We start from the raw sequence: 21084 nt of genomic DNA on the forward strand, positions 1-21084 counted from the left end.
ATCTTAAACAGCCGCTAGGTGGCGACAAATGCATATGAAAGCGGACTACTGATAATGTGTTTTTACAAAAATGCCCTATAAGATATTATCACTGGTCAAATAGGACTGAATAAATTATAATGCAGAGCAGCAGATACAGCAATGCAGTGTAATTAAGATACTTGTAAAATAGGTTATTTCTTTATTTTATATATATAGTCCCTACATAAATACAGTTGACAATTTACCAGTACAAGCAAATATAGAAGAGACATTATAATTGTTGTTATTATCACTATTATTATTATTATTATTATTATTATCATTAATACTATTATTATTATTATTATTATTATTATTATTATAAGCTGTATTGTAAGCGTACAGGAAGAAAGACCATATATGCCATATATGTTTCGGCCTCTCTTACCGTGCAGAGGGCGGAGCCTTTTGTCCAAAACAAAGAGTGCAGGAAACCAGGCTGAGCTACCACAGAGGAACTGACTCCTGTGAAAGTCTGACCACCAGGTCACTACTGAAGCGAGGACTCCGTGGAAGCGGTAGGTGGAAAAGTAGCCAGATAAAAAACTAGCATATTTGTCTTATCTACAGTGACTGCTGCACCGATGAACTTTCGGTTTCCGTAATAACCGATGCTTTAATTGTTGTCGTGCAGCCTGGAGGTTTTAAATGTGAAGAGCTGTATGGTGTCTTCTATGTTTTTGCTTGAAATGAGTACAGTGGCTGAAGTAGAAAGTTTATTGTGTAAGTCCTAAGGAGGAGCTCACATGGGTGAGGTCTTCTGTAGCTGTGTAGTAAACGCCTCCCCTCTCTGCTCTCGCTTTCAAAGCTCGCAGGTTTTATCCAGCCGGGAGATGTTTGCTCTGGCTACCAGAAACTTGGTGGAGGAGGTGGAAGATAAAGGGTCCCTGATCCCGGTGACCAGCCTGAATGACACCATTGCTCTCCTGACGGTGGTGGTGAAGCGCAGGCGTTTCTGGTGCTGGCAAAAGTCCAAATATCTTCCCACTGATTTTAATCTCAATGATATACTAACAGGAGACACACCCATAAATCCAGGTAAACCTCAAAAGCAGCACGAAAATGCCCGCATGTGTCACAATTTACTCTCCTGAGGTCACAGAAATCTGATTTTTTTTTTTTTATATATTTATTTACTTTTTGCAGTTGTGGTTGAGACAGACTTCATCAAATACAGTGGGACATTTAGTGACAAAATTCAGGGAACTGTGGATGCAAATTTTTCCAAATACAGCGTTAAACTTCAGGGTGAAGACTCATCCAAACTCCAGTCATCTTTTGGAAGCTTGAAGAAAGAGGAGATGGACATGCAGAAGTTGCTGCGAGACTTAAAAGACAAGTTGGTTTACGATCTGTACCTGGTGTCACATGTAAAGTTGTTTCAAACACGCTAAACATCACCTGACGATCAGTATGTTAAAGATCGCATAAGTGATCTTTGTCCAGCTGTAAAGTTTCACTCAAAACACGATTCCCGGTTAAATATTAACACAAGAGAAAATGATGTAGGATTAGTCACAATAAAATTTTGTTTCCAAGAATATTCCTGGTGAAACTCACCACATTTTCTTGTGTTAGGGTTCTGGACATGTCCCACTGTCTAATCCAGCAGACAAAGGAGAAGCAAAGACGGGTATTTGGGATTGTAAAGGATCGTATTATAACCACCCAACCCTGTTCAGTCATAGAGGAGGTGCAGCAAGGAGGACAGTGTGGAGGAAGTCTGAGCACCTGTGGCCCCAAGATCACTAAGGTACAATATCAAACCTAGTATCACACCTAATAGTTGCTGGTATTTAGGGTTTGGTCAGTTTTTAAAGTTGTCAATAAGATTGACTCAGTTGACAATACAAAATTCATGGATCGTGTTGCCTGGTGAGCAATACATGTGCTGCTTTTACCCGGATGAGTTTCAGATCTGCATGTGCCAGCTTTGTGTGTACGTTTTAAAAGCAGAAGAGTATAAGAAGAAGTGGAATAAATCTTGCCCACTATGCATAAAACGGTTGCATTGTGGTTCCTCTTCAGAATTCGGGTCCTTTATCCTTGGTTTTAACTCTTCATTTCCAGAAGTCAGAAGTGGGAATTTATTGTTTATGTTCTAAATAAATACAGTACTGTGCCAAGGTCTTCAGACAGCCTTTGTGTCTTTATTTTTTTCTAGGGAAATAAGCACATTGATTTACTGAACCATGTGTAAAAGTATATGTAAATACCATATATAAGGTAAAAACAGAGATATTTGGTGTGCCCACCGTTATTCTTCAACACATCCTGAATTCTATTAGGAAAGCATTCTTGCCATGTAGTGTTCAGGAATAGTTCTCCAGGCTTCTTGAAGGACATTTGAGGCTCTTCCTTGAATGCTGGCTGCCTTTTTTCTGTTTTCTGTCAGGATGATCCCACACTGCTTCAATAATGTCGATGTCCGGGCTCTGAGGAGGCCAGTGCTTTTTGTCTTCCACTGGTCCAGTTTCCTTAGATTTTTTTAAGGACACTGCACACCATACTGAGATGTGCCAAGCCTTCCACAAATAGCTCTTTGGGTATCACCCTGTGTATGTCAAATTGTGTTATCTTTGATATATTTCATACATTTAACCAATGAAATGGGAACAGATTATGTGCTTTAACAGGCTGTTAGTAACAAAGTTATTAAAGGGTTTTTTAATTAAAGATGGATTCAAAGGTAAATGTTAAGTGGCTTAAAAAATAAAGTAAATAAATAAATCAAATTCCTCTGAGGGGTCAGGTATAAGGATTGGACTGAAAATGAGTGAAAAAGCAGCCAGTGTCCAAAGAAAAACTATCAAAAGACATTCAAAAAGCCTGGAGAACTGTTGCCTAAGACCACTTTAAAAAAATCACAAAAAAGTGTGACTCCTTGGATCTAAAACTCAAGACCTTTGCACAGTACTGTAGTTAAAACTATATCTTATATTAAATTCCAATATAACCTTAAAGGAAATATTGAATCTTTAATTAATTCTGTAAAGCAGAGTAATATTTGTGACACTCACGGGTGAATTTTGTTGCCATTCGTTCTGATTCGGTGTTCCTGTTTCTTCAGTTTTTATTGAAGGAGAACGCAAGCTTGGGCAATGACAGTGACATTACCATGGAGATTCCTACCAACACTCCAATAGCCTATAGCCTTATAGAACTAAAGATCAAACACGATGGACAATTTGGTGAGAAGTCATTCATTGTATTTGTTTCTGTTAAATTAACATTGTAACTTCATGTTAATTTAACAAGAACTGATAAACTCAAAGTTATATTTAATAATTGCAGGATCAACATCATTAGTTCTAGGCTATTGTTGGAAGTATCCATGTTCTGTCTCCTTGAACCATCATGTGCATTTTCCACAGAGCTGTGTGTATTGTCAGACACCAATGGAGGCTTTGATAAAGTTGATAGCCCCGCTATAAAGAAAGACCAGCCGTGTTTTTCAGGAGCTCCTGCACATTCATCTGACAGTACCTGCCTTCAACAAGGTAAATCCCTGTTTTTGCCTCAGATTTCTTACCTTTTACAGCAAAAAGACACATGATTGAAGGCAGCACTATAAAAATACAGGTTATTATTATTTTTACTAATATTATTATTAGTAGTAGTAGTATTAAAAGACTACCGTTGGGATTTAATAAAGAGGTGCAGTGTTAGTTTTGCAGCTGAAACGTGTGAACACGAATATTTTGGTGGCCTTGTTGCCTATACATATTTATAGGAGCTTCCCCTTGATAGCACAAAATTTAAGGAGAAACATACAATCATACTTCACAAGGTCTTGTGGCATACAGTTTAGCACTAAATTTAATGCTGTTAAAAGCATGTCTTACTTTGGTTTGAGGATTTTTGATAGTTGGAGCGTTCATTTATTGGGAACGAGGGGAATGTTATTAGAACTGGGTTTCAGGCTTTTAGTCACATTTCTACATGAAGCTCGGTACATAATTAAAAAATCTCTGCATGTTTTTTCTCAGCAGTGCACACACAGTTATTTTCATATAGTTTCCTTTTGATTAATGCCAGAATCTTAAAATATGTAGTATTGACTTTAAGAAGTACCAGCAGCCTCACACAGCCTACAAGAAATTACCTTTACCTGTAGCTTTATTCATGTCCACAGTAATATTTTCATTAACACAAGTATGAATCAGGATTTGACTATAACGGGTTTTGTGTTCCTCTACACAGTGACACCACTCGCTCCATCACACTCCCTCATTGGGTGTGCTTGTTTTTCAGCCACTAATTTGCGCTGCTCTAGGCATGTAGTTATTGAAATGAACCGACTACATATTTGTATATAAATCAGCACACGGTTAGTAGATTATCCACTTTCATAGACATATTTTTGTTAATGCAGATCCTTTGGCTCTTTGGCAAAAAATGGCATTTGCTTTTTCTGTGTTGCGCTCCAGCAGCACCACACCTCTGCTGTATACAAGTCAAAGGGTCTCGAAAGATAAGAGACCTTGCTGCATCTTATCAGAAGGGTGTTAAACGTATTTGTAAACACAGTTTTGACCTATGTTAACAGGCAGTACAGTTTACTCTTTAGTTTGCTATGGAAGTTATTTACTGACTGTATGATTTTATTAGGTGGAATTTTAAATCAGGACTTAACCTGCTTGGAATAAGCCAAGATAATAGTTTTGCATTCACTCAGTCTTTTACTGGCCACAGCATGCATATGTGTATTGACATTTTTTAAAATAGCATGTATATACACATGCAGTGTTTTATTAGGTTCTAGATATTTTAGTGGTTTACATCAGCATGCTGTTCTTGCTATAATCTAAGTTAACCTTTTTAACGTGCTCCAGGAGAATGTTTTATCTTTGACAGTGAATGACAAACTGTCCTTATTTTTCTGTCTTCAGAACTAGATCAACTGAGCAATCATTTCCAGCTGCTTTCAGCTCTTCCGGCATCCACCAGGTCCGCTCTGCTACAGCAGATTACAAAACTTTTGCAGGACCAAATAACGATTAGTGCACTTCAGGATGTGGTAAGAGGGACAGAGAGGTCTAGGCACTGGCACTGCACATTCACTAAAAGAAAATGGACATAATGAAATTCGGTTATGTTATGTTTAAAGTGTAACCTGTCTCCTTCTCTGTCTCAGCTAGAGCAGATGTGCATGGATAAGGGATCTGCCTTGGGTGACTTTAAAACAACAGCATGTCAAAAACAGAATGTCCAGGCAATTCTGGATCTTTTAGAGCAGTCTAGTCAAGAGGAACCAAGCCGATCCACATCGCTTCTCAAAGCCCTTCACCTCTTAATCAGTGCATTGGATGGTGAGAAAAGTTGTACTCTACAGTCTTTAATTGTGTATTTCTTTTCTCATACTAGAGTGACCTAGTACCTAGTGTTCCCACTAAAAAACTTAACGCAGGTTCCTTTTCATCATGCGTCTGTGTTTTGTCTTTCAGAGATGACTAATGATTGTCTTGCTGCGTTGGGAATGTGCTGCAGCCCTGCAGTGTTGGGGATCTTGGAGCTACTGGTTAGTAAATCCTCAACAACATGTTATGCAGGTGTTTCTTTGTAAATTAAACATTACACATTAAGTCAGCTGCCCCTTATGAATCTCTCAACACCTGTTCCAGGTGCAGTGTGCATCAAGAAATGGAGAGTCGCCTCTGAGCACCGAAGCGTCATCTGTACTGACAGAGGCCATCTATGAAAAGATCGAACATCTGTTTGCCACCTGTAATGTGTCCCTGCGAAGAAATGGGGACATGGTGAAGGCAGAAATAGACAAGCAGCCAGGAAATCTTCCTCTGGTCCTGTGTATCGTCATTCAAAGTCTTGCCTCATTAGCTCAGGGTGTTTGAACTGAAACCCACTTTACAGCCACCAGAAACAAGTGTCACAGTGGAAGTAGGTAATTGGAAACGTGTAAATAATAATTTTTGTTATTTTTAATAGAATATCTTAATGGGGGGAAAAAAAAGTGTATGTTTTTTGGTGCTACATGACCAAGAAGTCATTCTAAAAATACTGAATACTTGATCTGGATACTAAATCTGTTTTTTGGGTTTTTTTTAAAAAAGGAAAAAAGAATGTGAATTAATAGTGTAACTTGATTTTTATGTGAATAAATGTGCAAAATTGTATCTTTTTTTTTTTTTTAAACTTTGGCAGTTTCCATCAATTAAACAATGATTTTGAGCTGTTGTCTGATTGTATAAAATAGCATGGACTATATTACAAAACTATCATTGGCAGTGTGCCGCTTAGCACAATCCTCTCACAGCAGACAAGGTTTCGGGTTTGAATCCCAGCTGGGGCCTCTCTGTGCGGAATACATGCCTTGGAATGTGAGATTACATATTTGTTACAACTTAATTCACATCTAAGTGAAAGAAGGGATAAACTATATATGGTCATCTCAGGGGCACAGCCTACAGTAATATCCCTATAGACAAAACCTATTATGCTCCTGGATCTGATTATATGTTGGGTATTCCCATGGAAAAACATGCCTAGTCTCTGAAACCACCATAGGTTTTTATTATTATTATTATTATCATTAACAACATTTTATTAACAATATATAATTGTGTCATCATCACAAAGATTAAACTCAAATCACTTGTTCTGAGCAATAATTGTTTGTCAAATGTGGACTGATCTCCACATTCTTTGACAATATTAAAGCAGTTATTTTTCAGGTTATTTTTACTCTCACATCAATTACTAATTCTCCAGTGAAATCCATCTTCAGGATCTTTAACACAAACCTCATTCTGCACCACCCTGGCTTGTGTACATTTAAACTTTGTGTCATTTGCTGCCATATACGCCTTTGATTTTCAGTACCCCTGAATGTAGCATGTTTGTCGGCAAGTTACTTAAAGAAACACACATTAGATCATTAGAAAACACCAGTTATTTATTTGACATCTGAAAATACATCTTATGTGAAATCTTGTAAAATATAATTTTATAAGTAAATATGAATTTTATTTAAAACTGTTACATTTTAGTACATATCACATCAAAAGGGATGGTTCACTGAGGTGCAGTACCCTGTTTGAGAGTCCTGTGGAAAGTCTTTCTTTGAAAACACAAACACAGCACCAAATAGTCAGAAACACATGATCCAAATGTCTGACACAGAGTCAGAGTATTTAATGTAACATCTTTCGTGCTTGAGTTAAAGACACTACAGGATTAATTCTCTTCCTGTACAACTTCATACAGTGACTGGCAAATCGTTTTCCATTCATTAAGTTTGGCTGAGAAGTTAAATGTTTGCCTCCAGGAGGAAAAAAGGTCTCAAATATATGACACTATTCTACATGAATGACAAGTCTGTAGTGACAGAATGAGATGAGAAACTGGACGCATAAGCACTGTAAACTGTAACACTGAGGTATTATTCTTTTCAATGAGCGAGCCCTCATTTTTATGTAGAATAAATACAACTTAACTGATCTTACATACAGATGTAATATTAAAAACTGAGTTTGCTTTCAAAAGCATCTGACACGAGTGCCAGTATTCTTCCAATCCATTTGAGTATAAAATAGCATTTAAAAAATACTTGCCAATAAATAAGTACACTTCCTATGTGTTGTGAATTGCATAGTGTGCTAGAAAGGAATCTGGCAATTCAGGTTAAGGTGACTCTGATGCAACTTTGTGTGAGACCAAATTCACACAGGCTTGATGTCCAACACTTACTTTGTGTGCAGCAGTGTTGAATCCCCTTTTATCCTAAGCCTGGCAGCTCCAACAGCAGCTTCTCTCCAGTGGGGGGTAAAATATCAGTAGACCCAGCTGACTGGAACCCACTGTGGCTCTATGATTAATTGCTCCACTGCTTCCTGGAGCTTGTCAAAGGCTTTGTCCAGATTGTCATTAACAATAGTCAGGTCAAAGTAGTGGCTGTATGCCCGGCGGATCCTGGCGCTCTCGTCTACAGTCTTCTTTAAATCATTCTCCTGTTACAGAAAATGGATTAAGCCCATTTATAGAAGAAGCCACAGCCATTCATGACTGACGACCACTGTAAAAACCCACCATCATATTTAAGAACATTTTATCATCTTAAAACTTACCGTGAGTAGTTTGGTAGTAAGTCCAGCATCTACCACAGCTTTGTGCATAGCTCTTAGTGTGTCCAGCTCAGGAGCAGCAATAAATACCACAAACGGCATAAACTCAGCAGTCTTCAACACTTTCAGGGCCTGGGCATAAAATGGGATGTCACTACCAAAGCTTTAGGAAAGGCAGATCCAGATATTGAGTGTGTGAGTCTTTGACCGACCTGAGGGTTAACATCTAGGATACAGGTACGGCCGGCAGCCACCACTTCATGGATAGAGTCGATCTTGGTTCCATAAAGGTTGCCATCGTACTCGCCGTGCTCCAGATAGCGGCTCCCTTTGATGTCCTTCTCCATCTCTTCCCGTGTTACAAAACAGTAGTTTTGCCCATCTTTCTCCTCTTCTCTGGGACGGCGTGACGTAACTGAATGTAGAAGGTAAGAAAAGGCATTTCATGCGGCCTGGCGGGACTTAAGTGTGAACATTTCGGTGGTCTCAGGTCTATGTCTCACACATGCACGCACTCACATGGGACAGTGGTTCCATATCTCAGGGGATTCACGACAATAAGCCTGTTCTTTAGGCTCCGCCTCCCAACTCCCTGAGCTCCAATCAGAACCAGCGTTTTCCTCTGGAATGGGGGCATCCTGGCTACCTCTTCATAGGTCTGCAGTTCGTAACGATCAAACTCTGTTGAAGGCAATACAAAGTCAGTACTGTGTCACCACTCAAAAATGTGAACATTAAAGCGTGAAAGCCTTAAAACTGCAGGTAATACACACCTGCATTCTTGGTAGTGAGGTACATCATTTTTTTCTTTTTTTTCTTTGCAGTCAGAGTCCCACAGAGCATCCCTGAGTCAAATGCACAAAGTATTAGTGCTACGCATGCTGGTGCTGAAGTCTAACCTTCATTAAATCTATGCAAGAGTAGCTGGTATAGTGGGAAAGAGGGTCAGGAAGTCGTACTAACCTGTACCTGAAGTGTCCCAGTCTCTCCTCACAAAGGCTTTTCTCTTCTCCTCCAACACCTGACTGGGGATGAGGCCAGTGGCTCCACCAACAACTTTCCGTGCCTATACAGAGGTCAGAGTAGTTGAGAGATGCTTCAGACTATATGATTGTGTGTAATGTATTATGTTTTAACTACCATGGGATCCTTGTTTTTAAACATTTGGTGGCAGCCATGACAGAAAAAACATAAAACACTGGAACTTTTTTACCCTCTTGGTTAACCTGCTATTTTTTGTCATTTGTTTTTTTGTTTTTTAAATGTCTCCCTCAATTTTTTCTACTTCTTTGTACATTCCCCTCACGCCCATTCCGATTCTGACAGTGTCCCTCAATGGAACTGCTGACATTTGTGAGTCCTTATATTGATCCTATGATCTTACACTGTTACTATAGTTCTTACTCTTTATATTGAGGTGATGATTGTTATGTCTCACTGATAAGTTCAAAAACTGCAGCAAAAAAGTATTTGAAAATACCCTGGTGGAATCAAAGGTCAAACAGGCCAATCACAGTAGATGTGGGGAACATCAACGCAACATGCAGTTACATTTCTAGAGAGATGCATGTCAGGCTCTATTATAGATGCATATAGACTTTTAGAGGGGTTTGCGATCACCTACGTGCGTGTACCTACAGCACAGATTTTCCTCCTGAAGCATAAATTCCTATAATATGAGCACACTCACCTGCCACCAGTTTGGGTCTTCCTTGTTGACTACATGAAGCACATCCCCTCTGGAGAAGGCCAGACCCGCCTCTTTACAAGGGATCAGGTTATCTGTGGCTGGGTTGTAGTTGAAGTGTGACTTCACATAAACCTGCAATTTAACAGAGGTGAGGTGTAAATCTGTACTGTGACATTAAAACACTTTTTTTTGCAGCTTAATTAAAACTACATATGTCTCATGACTCTTGATTTTGAAATACAATATGAAAGTAAACGTTGTTCTTTCCCTTGTACACATTTTCCACACGCTTAAGCCTATGATTTGTAAGGGATAGGGACGCACTGATATATGAGCTCAACATCAAAATTCACTGATACTGGCCTTGCAAACTCCCATTAGCCTTTTGGCAAATTATATGGTATTTAACCAATGGGGGGGGGGGGGGGGGTTACTTTTTTAAAATAAGAAACCCAAATCAAATTAATACAATTCCAAAAACCTGCACATTTTACATTTTGTAGCTCATGCTGGGAAAACTCAAAGTCAGAAGCCTGAACGAGGTGGACCACACGCAACTCTTAAGTGTGAACAGGCAGAAAAATTTTTACTCTTACTAACAGTAGATAATTTATCGTCCTGAGTACAAAGTACCAATAGCCTTCTGATGTAATTTTACCTAAGGCTTCTCAGTGTCAGCTGCTATATGTGCTCCATTGAATAAAGTGGTGTATGTCCTAGTTGGTGTGTGGAGTGTTATTAATAGATCCTTCATGGGCTCAGTTTTCAAGAACCTGGCATTCAGAGATCACTCAGCTCTCAATCAATATATTATTCTTACAGCACAATTTCAGAATATATTATTGCAAATCAAATCAAATACCAACAATAAATATTAAGGTGCATTTATATGATTGAAAGTAACTTAATATTAGATGAAAAACTCTAAAACTAAGACAAATGTAATTAAAAGCAATTCATCTTGCATCCAACTTATTAATTAAACATCCATCCACCCATTTTCGTCTGCTCATCCAGGGCCGGGTCGTGGGGACTGAAAAACTAAACTTAGATTATCAATCACCTCCGGGTGAATTCAAAAAATGAAACCTCCTTTTTCCATACCTGCGGAGGTGGTGGTGTGTCTTTGTAGCTTGGCAGGACCTTGAGTGTAATACTCCCACTGCAGTCCCTCAGCAGCTCCTGGAGCTCATGGGGGTCGCTGCCGACCTCTCGACCATTGACCTCTCGGATTATGTCCCCTGTGTGCAGCATGCCTTGCCTGTCAATTGAGCTTCCGTGCAGGATCCGGGCTATCACCATCTCTCCTCGCACCGCGCGGAATGTCACCCCCTGAAAGAGAGTAAGAGTCATTAAAGTACTGTACATCCGCACTTCACAAATCATAGAGGAGGCCAGTTTCATGCGTTGGTCAGCCAGGTTCCTCTAAAAGATGATGAGTAACTATGTAAGGCTGAGTTACTGTATCCTAACAGATGGTCAGTGAAAGGGCATGTGAAAAACTCTTTGCAGCTTAACAGGCGTGTTAACCCATGGCTCCTAACTTACCAGTGGTTCCCCAGCTTTCTTCTGGATGCCAATCATCCTGACAGCATCAGCTGGCATCAGTGAACTTGTCATCATGGAATTACTGTTAACTGCAGTCTGTGATGTTTCATAGCACTTTGCAGCCACTTTGTCATGAGCTTCTATCAAACACTAAGACAGAAGAAGAGAAAAATACACAGAAAGGACTTAACAATAAGTTTCTTGGAAAAATGAGAAAAAACTGCAACAGTTATTGGCACTCCAACATGCATTAGATGAATTACTATGAACAAATGAAGACAAACTGCACTGCCAATAGACTAACTGAAAAATAAGTCTCCCCCTAGCAGTCACAGACAGTGAAGACAAACGTCATAGGATTTACTCAAACAGTGCGTAGGAATCCTCTCAATACTCTCCCAACCAAATTGGTTGAGAGTAAAAAAGCAAGACTAGTTAGGTGAAGCTTGCAGACAGGAAAATCATAAGAAATGAGGTAGGGGTTGGAGAAGCAGCTCTGGCTTCCATTTCCACTCCAGTAAAAAGCCCCACCCCGCCACTGAATAAAACCTAAGGTACCTTAAAGTGTGGCTCCTGCAGGATTTTGACAAGCTCAGCAGCGGCAGCATCCTTATCTGTCAGATTGTTAAGGGCATCCAAGATCTCAGTGACAAGCTGAACATTATCATCCCGCACGGCTTGTAACGCAACTTCCTCCAGACGCTCATGTGCCTAAACACAGACATGTTCACCAAAAGAGTGTACACAGCAAGTCAATGTTTGTATCAAGCATGAGGCAAATTTCGTTAGCCTTACAAACTGTGATTTTATAGCATAATAACATTCCCAAAGCTGTAATTACCACTTGACGTTTTTTCTATATTTCTGCCAGCCAGATTGCCGTTTAGATCCACTCAGTGGACCTGTTTGTTCCACTGAGTGGATTTAAAAAGTTTGAAAACTGTGGCGTGAAGGTTGTGATTTTAGGACTTTTGACTATATTTTGTGGATGAAAGCATGCGGCTGCAAGTTATTAAGAATGGACCACGCCATTATTGTTCCTCAGCCAGAGTCTGATTGACTGTTAGTGTTACAGGCTTCTTACTGACAAAAACACTACCCGTCACTAGGGCTGGGCTATATCATACCGTTCACGGTAATACCAGTGTAATTTTGGGCAACGATAGGAAAATGAAATATCGTGATAGAATGTGGGTAAAACGCGCATGCGCAGTGCCTTTGTTTACATACGCACATGGCGGCGACGCAGAATGAGAAGAGCGAAAGTGGATCGTTAAATGAAACGGATGAACCAGAATTGGTTTGTAAAAATGCTGCAACTTCAGTGGTGTGGAACTGGTTTAGCTTTTGTCCGTCAGATACAGAACAAATCACTATTTTTGGTAGAGCATGCTAGCGGGCCGTCGTTATTACCGTGTTGTTTGGAAAATACGGCACACTTAAAATCAATCCTTTGATTTTTCTGAAAATCGACAGTGCCCCTTATAATCCCGTGTGCCCTATGTATGAATTCTGGTTGTGTTTACTGACCTCGAAACGATTTTATGTGGTACACGGCGCTCGAAAATCTGTCAAATGTTTTAGTACGACTTTGCTAAGGTACAAACCCACACCGCTTGATGGATTGTCGGAGCATTACGGCTATCGTAGGCGGGTGCCTCGCGGAGTGATACGTACTGTGCTTCAACATAATATTACCATATTGTGTGTGTATAACCTCTTTTTAAGTTTTGTGGATATTATACATGGTTATGCTGAGGATATGTCGGCCAGTTTCCACTGGAAATGCCTTTTGGTTAAACTGTCCGCAAGGAATTTGCACTGTTACATTTTTATATAACTTTAATGCAAATAAAAAACAGCTGCTTGTTTAAGTGAAAATACATTGATGGGGTTTTTTGCACTAATAAAGTTGTGGCGTTGTAAAGTATTTTGTCTAGTGTCAATTATATCGTCAGTTATATCGTTATCGCAAATTTTCAAATGTATATCGTGATAAATATTTTTGGTCATATCGCCCTGCTCTACCCGTCACTTTAATTCATAATTGCATTGGCTACAACAGCAGGTATTCATAAAACCCACTTGCTGATATTTTTATTTAATTTTAATATATCCAAACATTTTTGACAACTCAATAACACAAAAACTCACAGTGAATTAATTTACCACCTACACCAAGAACAAAGTGGGCTTTGTTTCTGTTAAACTATCACTGTGATATGCAGAAGAATGAAGGAAAATTAAGAGCAGAATATAAAGTAACATGATAAATGGGCCATCTGTGTAAAATAGTGTTTTTTCGTTTTTTTTAAAGCTACAAACTCTTGTTAAGAAATAAAGACAAGAGTTTCTCTTTGTGGCCAGTTTTCTATAAAAAGCTATCTATTTATAGTTATGGCAGTTAAACCTGATGACCTCAATCTGCACTGGAGATATTTTTTTCAGGATATTATGTAAGCCATTTGTTCTTCATGCTGTCAGCCTCTTTATTTGTGTGCCAAACTGATTGATCTAATTTTAAGAGGTTTTCTGTTTTACTTAAGTTTCAACATGAATTTGTGGTGATTAAATAAAAATAAAAATACAAAAAAGCCCTGCACAGAGTAGACCTTTGTGTTTTACTCTTCTGATGACAGAAAAGGTATCAGATTGCAGTGGCTAGATTTCTGGTAACTAACTTAAATGTGGAAACTAGAAAAAGGCATACAACAAGTTATCAGTTCATGTGACTAGAACTCTTGCACATAAATCATGCATTCCCCATTTCTACCATCTCCACACATGAGAAAACACTAGCTGCAATTTACTTCCTCTGTCCTACACAGACTTCTAATCTACTTCACCTATAGCTAACAGAAAAATCTACCTGATGAGATTATGGCGACATGTATCTGTGCATGTGTTTGTAGGAAGTGGAGAACAAGCAAACAGAATTAGTATCAGTGAGTGCACAACATACCTTAGCAAGGGAACGGACGATGGGGCTCTCCATTATCCCTCTGAGAAAGATGAGGTCAATATCCTTAGCTCCTGTGCCTGATGGCAGGTCTCTCAGGTTCTCCAGCACCTGTTGCATGGCTGTAGAAGAATGGATAAACTTTTGCCAACTGCTCTCTTTACTTCTTTTAAGCTCTAAAATGCACTGCTATGTGAAAACAGAGGCAGAAATGCTAGTGAAAAACCAACCTCGTGACCAGCAGTAATGAATATAATTAAAATTCAGGGCCAGTGGAAAAGTATTTCAGTATACTACGAATGGACAAGGCAAGAACAACAAGTGGGGAGTGAATCAATGGGCCAATTCAAAGAAGATTCCTCATTTCCATTGCAACAGCAACAAGGACGCACGGTCACCAAGGAATTGTTTCACTAACAGCTCTGTCTTGTAGTGACTAGTGACACAGGTCAAATTATTATTATTATTATTATTTTACTTCTACTTCTATTTTACTTTATTTTCCCCCTACGCTGCAATAAAAAACACTTGTCTTTTAGTCTCTTTTGTTTATACGAGGACTACAACACTGCCAAGAGAATTTAAGTGTAATCTGAACAGATGAGTCTGAAACGTTTTAATCAAGAGAACCATGCATTAAACATACTTTTTTTCTACATTTTTGTCCATAAAAAGGAACAAATGGAATTGTTCACAAGCAGCCAAAGGCACCCCCACACAACTATCTCTGAGAAGTGGGCACAGTACCATTCAAATGGTAATTAAATGGCAAATATGGTAAACAACACTGCTGCAGTTCCTGTGCAAAAGGCTAGTGGGGACTTTGTCTCTTACAGCTTACCTGAGCCAGACTTTGCATTGGCCACAGTCATGTTTATTATTCCACAGCTCAGGATGGTGAAACTCCCTAAACACGGTCAAAAGCCACCCAATTGCTGTTTACAGAAACCAGAGCAACTGGAGAGCTGCAGGATGTAGGAAACCCACTCGAGTCAGTATAGTATCACACTAAACAAGCCTTTTTCAATGATTAGAATCAAGCCTGCATTTACTGCTATATGAGTGATAAACAGATGCAGAACGGAGAGCAATTAGAAAAGAAAGCATTTGTTGGTCTTTGTGTTTTATGCATGTTAGCACAAAGGGCACTCATGAATTAAGGGGATGACAAAGAGGGTGATTGAATGACAAAGGATGAGTCTTCCATCCTTCTGGCTAAAGGTTGTGCCAGCCACACACAGAGAGGGCCCTGGGGATTTTCTGTGCAAACACGCTCTCCAAACAGAGTGAGGAAAAAAACCCTCTAAAACTCCCTCAATACAGAGTTAGACAAATAGTCGACTCAGACAGCCTTGTTTGACTACAGATTGTGAACTGTATAAACATCATAAACAAAACACTGTATTCTAGCTATGCAATATCAACCAAAGCAGCAAAACAACCATGCTGACCTAAAACAAATAAAAAAACATGGCAACAACTCACCTAGTTACTGATTTCAGATCATCAGTGCAGCGGGCCAACACCGAGCCCCTTGTTTTCTAAAAAACACTCATCTGGTACCTCTGGACTAATGAGAGAATGGAGGGAGAAAAATCTGAAATTGAGCAAGACGGTTTAAACACCATTATAACTATCAATAAAAGCAAATCATGATAAATACGCAACTCACTACCCTTAGGGTGTCCACACTTCTCCTGCCCATTCAGTGTTATTGTAATGTAGTCATTGTGATTGGCCAAGATGATCACATGACCACTGTCTATTTAAAGAGGAATTTTATTTTAAAGCTTAAAGAAGTGAAATTAAGGACCTACATTTTTTTCCGATTTAAATTCATCCAAAATTAAACCATGTAGTAAAACAGTTATAATTTGTATGGGGCGCGTGTTTTTGGTACATTTTATTTACATTACTTAAATATGCCGTTTTACTTGTCAATGAAATTTTTCAGTTGTTTCCAGAAGTGTCGTTTGCATTATACACAATATATTCTACGTAGGGCAGAATATATTGTGTTTAAACATTACTTCAAGGAAAATAAAACCTATACACAGCACAGCTGTTCTCATAAGCGTGTTCTCTCTTCTTATTTCTTCTTTTTTTAAACTCCTGTAGCATTTCTTAGAAGAAGCTGAAATTGTCACCAAACCTCAGGCAGGACGAGTGACTTACAAATGTGTTCTCTGCAGCGGTTAAAATAACTGATGTCAAGCTACACGCGCACTGGGCACGTGTAACCACTTCAACGTGAGGTAGCTTAGCTAAAATGGTAACTAGAAGCCGTGAATACTAATTATGGCGTTAACGTACAACGACCAGTTGCTGGTTGAAATAAACTAAACCGTAGGTCTCTACTCTCAGGTCGTCTTGTCATTAACACCGGAGCTCGTGCCGCGTCCGTTTGGATCTCATATGCGGGCGAATTAGCAACGCTAACTAGCAACTACGAGTGGCGTGCGCTCTAAGTTATATTTTTGGCCGACAAATAATACTAATAATACATAATAACAGACATGCCAGAAAAATTTAAACAGGCTAGCTTCGGTAGTTAACGCTCAATTAGTATCGGCACTAGCAGCAGAGAAGTAAAATCAGCTCAAGTTAGCTTTGTAGTAGCTAATAGTAATATGTGGCTCACAGTAGCTACTTAACATTAGCCAGTGGCACACTGAAATCCGAGAAACTAATAGGTCCCGTACCGTTACATAGCCTCACATAAATGAATGAATGAAATATACTTTACCCAGTTAAATCAGTATCCAGTCACGCTTTCATGCTTTTCTTTATTCCGGAGTTTTATAATTCGCCGATCATTCGCGCACGAATAAGTTGTTACTGCGTTTTCAGAGTGCGTGCCTGCGAGCGCCCCTGCTCTCAGTTCCCAGTCCACTCACGCACTGCTAATGTCATCCAGTGCCGTTGAAGTTATATCTAGAGCAGTGAAAACCCGCAGTCTTCTCATATCACTTACTGTTACGCTAAATTAAATAACGGTAAAGAATATTAAGTAGAGTAAATGTTTATGTATGAAAGTAAGATCATCAGATTTTTATGACCCTCTTAATGTATTTTTTGTTTAGTTTTTGACTAAATGTATTTAAAAACAGTACTTTGTTGAATTAAATATGCGAGTACTGTAAATTAAAATATACAGTTGCCTTTTGACCAGCTATTGTGCTTTTTCATAGTTCTTATGAATAGGGATGAATATTGAATCATTCATCCATTACTGAATTGGTTTATAGGTCTCGTCCTTTATGTATTTCGTGTAGTGATTCCTGATCTACTTTGTGAGTGAGTGTGTGTGGAGGAGGGGGGAATTTTCAATTCTCAGCCTTAGATCTGAAGTTAAAAAGTAACCAAATAGTCTTTAAAAACAAGTTGACTGAATTTCTTACCTTATATACAAATTAGTTTCTCTGCTGACTCCAGAAAAGCATGCACAATGATGACAGCTCATATTGCATAGCAAACAGCACAGCTAAGAACTAAACTTGAAGGATACGCTTACCCCAAGAGATACTGTAAGCCTCACTGCCATCTTTGATTCCTGTAATAATTGTTCCCATATCTGGCAACAAATAACCTCATCTGCACCACCAACATCCATAAAAAGTGACATTTTCTCTCAAGGCACATTTACACAGAGACTACCATAGCATTGCATGATTTGCTTTTATGTATCCAGGTCACTTGATGAGATTAAAGTGTTAATCTGTTGTGAGTTAGGGTGCAGGTAAATCTCAGTAGGCTTGATAAAAGAGGTAAAAGTAAAGCTGAAAAGAACACTTTGATGTACTCACATTACTAATTTCTATTTTACATTTCCCCTAAATAGGACACTTGCAGCAGACATGTTTTAAAAGCTATTTGCCCCACTTAAGAAAAACCTCAAAATGCTTAGATGTCAGCTCACCATCAGAGTGCAGTGTTACTCCATCAGTGAATGACACAGAAAACACTGTTCACCAGATAAGCTCTTTTCACCACATAAGACACACTTGTACTATCTAGCAACATGTCACAGTGCAGCAGTGGCAATAACACGAACAGTTTAAAGTAGTTTCTTTACACAGTGTTTATTCCATGCAACACAAGTTAAATTCATGGCAGTAAAAGACGTCATAGTGGCAGCGTTATGGTAAAGTCAACCTGGATGTAACAGCTCTAGCAGCATCACCATAATGGCAGCCCATCATACCTACAGAAACACATTAAAAACATAATAATTAGAAATTTAGTTTCTGGAAAACACATTAAAATATATGCATAATGTATCCCTCTTCCTAATCAGACTCAAGTAATATTCAGTCCAATGAAGAATATATAATATACAAGAATATATATGTGGTAGTTTAATAGAGAGATAATGGGGTAAATACATTTACCTGATATAGCTGGATCCTGGAACACTTTCTGTGCTCTCCCTCACTAGCACATCAGAAAATACAGTATCAGGACTGTCTCGTTTCCCATACCTGTGCATAAAGAAGATATCAGCAATTAATCAATATTTTTTTCCATATAGGGTCAAGGTGGACTTAATAATATAGAAGTAAAAAACTAACCTCTGTCTTGTTATGAGGTTGATGTAGTGTCTTAGTGCAGAATAATATTTGGCAAGCTCCTCAGGTGGCGCGCCTTGCCGTGGACTGGCAGGTTTGGCTGGGTATGCATTTATGCCAGAGTGAATACAAACCAGCAGGCAGAGAGCCAGAATACTCAGCGACATCACAGCGTTGGAACACGTCCTAGATCACAGGGAAAATACAGAGTAAAAAAAACAAAAACACAAATCCAGCAATTCACGGCAAAATTAGAAAAAGAGCTCTGCAATAGAGTGACCATGTTCATGAAACATAAAGGCAGTCAAATCTGTAAAGACATGCTGACTTTAAATTTAAAAAGCAAGCCTCTCCATTAAATTGTTACAAATAAAGATTTTGCTTACACTTTAGTTCTGCTGTAGTTGCTTTTCCTGCTGTTCAAGGCACGTCTGTCTGATTCCCTACATTGCCCATGTTTTATACAGCTTGTGCCATGTGGGGAGGGGTGGGGGGTAATTCCATTCTTTTAGGCTACTCCTGAGAAATATCTATGGTTGCATTATTTAAGCTCAAAGTAGCAAAGCAGTGAAACAAAAAATGGCATTATTTCAGAAAAAAAACTCACAACCTTTGTTTGTTTATAAATTTAAATTAAGTACATCACTAACATGCTAAAGAAATTTGTGTTCTACAACAGGACCAATTCATCTGGAACAACCCAAAAGGTCTTCATCATTTTTGTTTCCCCTAATGGCTTTGTTTTCTATGTTTAAAAAAAATTAAGGTCTAAATAAGTGATAAGAGTACACCTGATTAAAGCAAACTTTTCTTTGGTTTAGTTATCATGGAAAAGTACTGATGAGTGGAGATGAAGGCTAAAAGTTTTATTAATGTAGAAAATCTACTTAAGACCAAAAGCAGCATGATATGTTTTAATGAAACTGATGATGTGTAACTTAAGATGGCCATGGTTTTCACATTAAGCTGAAAAATGAAAGATGTGCATTAAGTTCACTTCATAGAGAATGCAAAGTCTACTCAAACTACTTAATCACAAGGGGCTGATACAGCAGGAAGCTCCACATGTTTGATTTGATTTTTTAATTTTATTATTTTTTTTGAAATGCCGGATACCTTGACTGATGCAGCTCAAAAGAATTTGTGGCTCATCAGGAAACAAAATTAACTCATGAAATTGTGCATTAACCATCTCAAAAATATGAAAAGCTGCTGGAAATAAAAGAACAGGCATTCGTGCTCCTTGCTATCACACAATTGTGTATTGTGTGCAAATTACACAAGAGCAGCCTAGTCAAAGCCTTTAAACGGTTACCAAAAGTTCCAAACTCATCAGTATATGTTAAATCCTTTGATTTTATGGCCTTTTAAAACTGCTTCATGCATCTCATCTTTAAGTCCAAATTAAACACTACTGAATGACAGGCAGCTGTCTTAAGACAATAACTGCAGCAATTTCAGCCAAACGAGCAAGCATAGCTCTAAATTACTCAAAATCATACAAGAAAGGGCAGGAAATCACAAAAAATCCTTAAACCTTCAATTTCAGTTGATAGAGGGCACAAAAAGCTTTCAGCACCGAAATGATAAGACAACTTTAATGGCAACTATTTTCTTAGAAGGGCACTCAACAAAAATTTGGCAGTAAATCGTTGCTGTTCTGTGGCAGTCACATGAGCGCTGCACTCCAAAGCCACAGCACAAGTCTTTGCTGGTAACGTAGGCTACACACAAACAAAAAACCTTTTCAGCCTCATATTACAGATAAAATATTCAGATGCTGTAAAACAAAATGACATTGTTATTCATAGAAAGCATTTACATGTTAATACTGCGATTTTTATAGCACTGAGTATCACTGCCAAGTGATCAGGTTCACTGTTCAAGTATGAATCTGTCTGGAAAAATGCTCCAAAACATACATAACAAGGTATACAACCATTTCATTTTAGTTTTATAATGTTTTCAGTGGTTAACAGGTCTGGACTGCAGACAGGGTAATATAAAAAGTCGTACTATATACCTATGCTCTTTACCTGTATAAACATGCTGGTAGTGTTGATGAAATAAGCAAGAAAAAAATGTAGAAATAAATGTAACTCCAAGTTGCTTCAACACAAGTTGAAGTTACATTACAACAGCAGAGTCCAGATTCTGCCTACAGCAGTTTGATTGTAAGGTCAAAGTGTGGAGATTATGGGAAGAACACTATGCTGA

General features: G+C 38.6%; 2 protein-coding genes across 8 annotated transcripts; one reads left to right on the forward strand and one right to left on the reverse strand.

Annotated features, from left to right (window-relative positions):
- The first annotated feature begins 415 nt into the window (after window positions 1-415).
- gsdmeb (gasdermin Eb) lies at window positions 416-6084 on the forward strand. Its single transcript, XM_003454439.5, has 10 exons — window positions 416-539; window positions 830-1059; window positions 1168-1360; window positions 1600-1774; window positions 3092-3212; window positions 3396-3521; window positions 4914-5041; window positions 5159-5333; window positions 5469-5542; window positions 5646-6084. Exons 2-10 carry the CDS (start codon window positions 855-857, stop codon window positions 5871-5873), a joined length of 1425 nt encoding a protein of 474 aa, XP_003454487.2. The 5' UTR covers window positions 416-539; window positions 830-854; the 3' UTR covers window positions 5874-6084.
- An 829-nt stretch (window positions 6085-6913) lies between these two features.
- pals2a (protein associated with LIN7 2, MAGUK p55 family member a) lies at window positions 6914-17225 on the reverse strand. Of its 7 annotated transcripts, XR_002063854.2 has the most exons (15): window positions 17046-17224; window positions 15785-15869; window positions 15141-15264; window positions 14303-14421; window positions 11899-12051; window positions 11341-11490; window positions 10897-11124; window positions 9793-9924; window positions 9066-9168; window positions 8876-8947; window positions 8622-8783; window positions 8315-8517; window positions 8106-8234; window positions 7729-7988; window positions 6914-7099 (listed from the first exon to the last, which is right to left on the reverse strand). XR_002063854.2 is itself a non-coding variant. In XM_019365039.2 (14 exons), the coding sequence occupies exons 3-14, from the start codon at window positions 15169-15171 to the stop codon at window positions 7812-7814; spliced, it is 1659 nt and encodes a 552-aa protein (XP_019220584.1). In that variant the 5' UTR covers window positions 15172-15264; window positions 15785-15869; window positions 17046-17224; the 3' UTR covers window positions 6914-7811. The 7 variants fall into 7 exon arrangements, 6 of the variants coding, with proteins under 6 accessions (XP_019220584.1, XP_019220585.1, XP_025767299.1 ...); XM_019365039.2 differs by having other exon boundaries at window positions 6914-7988; XM_019365040.2 differs by lacking the exon at window positions 6914-7099 and having other exon boundaries at window positions 7812-7988; window positions 15785-15896; window positions 17046-17225.
- Window positions 17226-21084: the final 3859 nt, after the last annotated feature.

Source organism: Oreochromis niloticus, linkage group LG11 (assembly GCF_001858045.2).
Source record: "Oreochromis niloticus isolate F11D_XX linkage group LG11, O_niloticus_UMD_NMBU, whole genome shotgun sequence".
Taxonomy (NCBI): Eukaryota; Metazoa; Chordata; class Actinopteri; order Cichliformes; family Cichlidae; genus Oreochromis; species Oreochromis niloticus.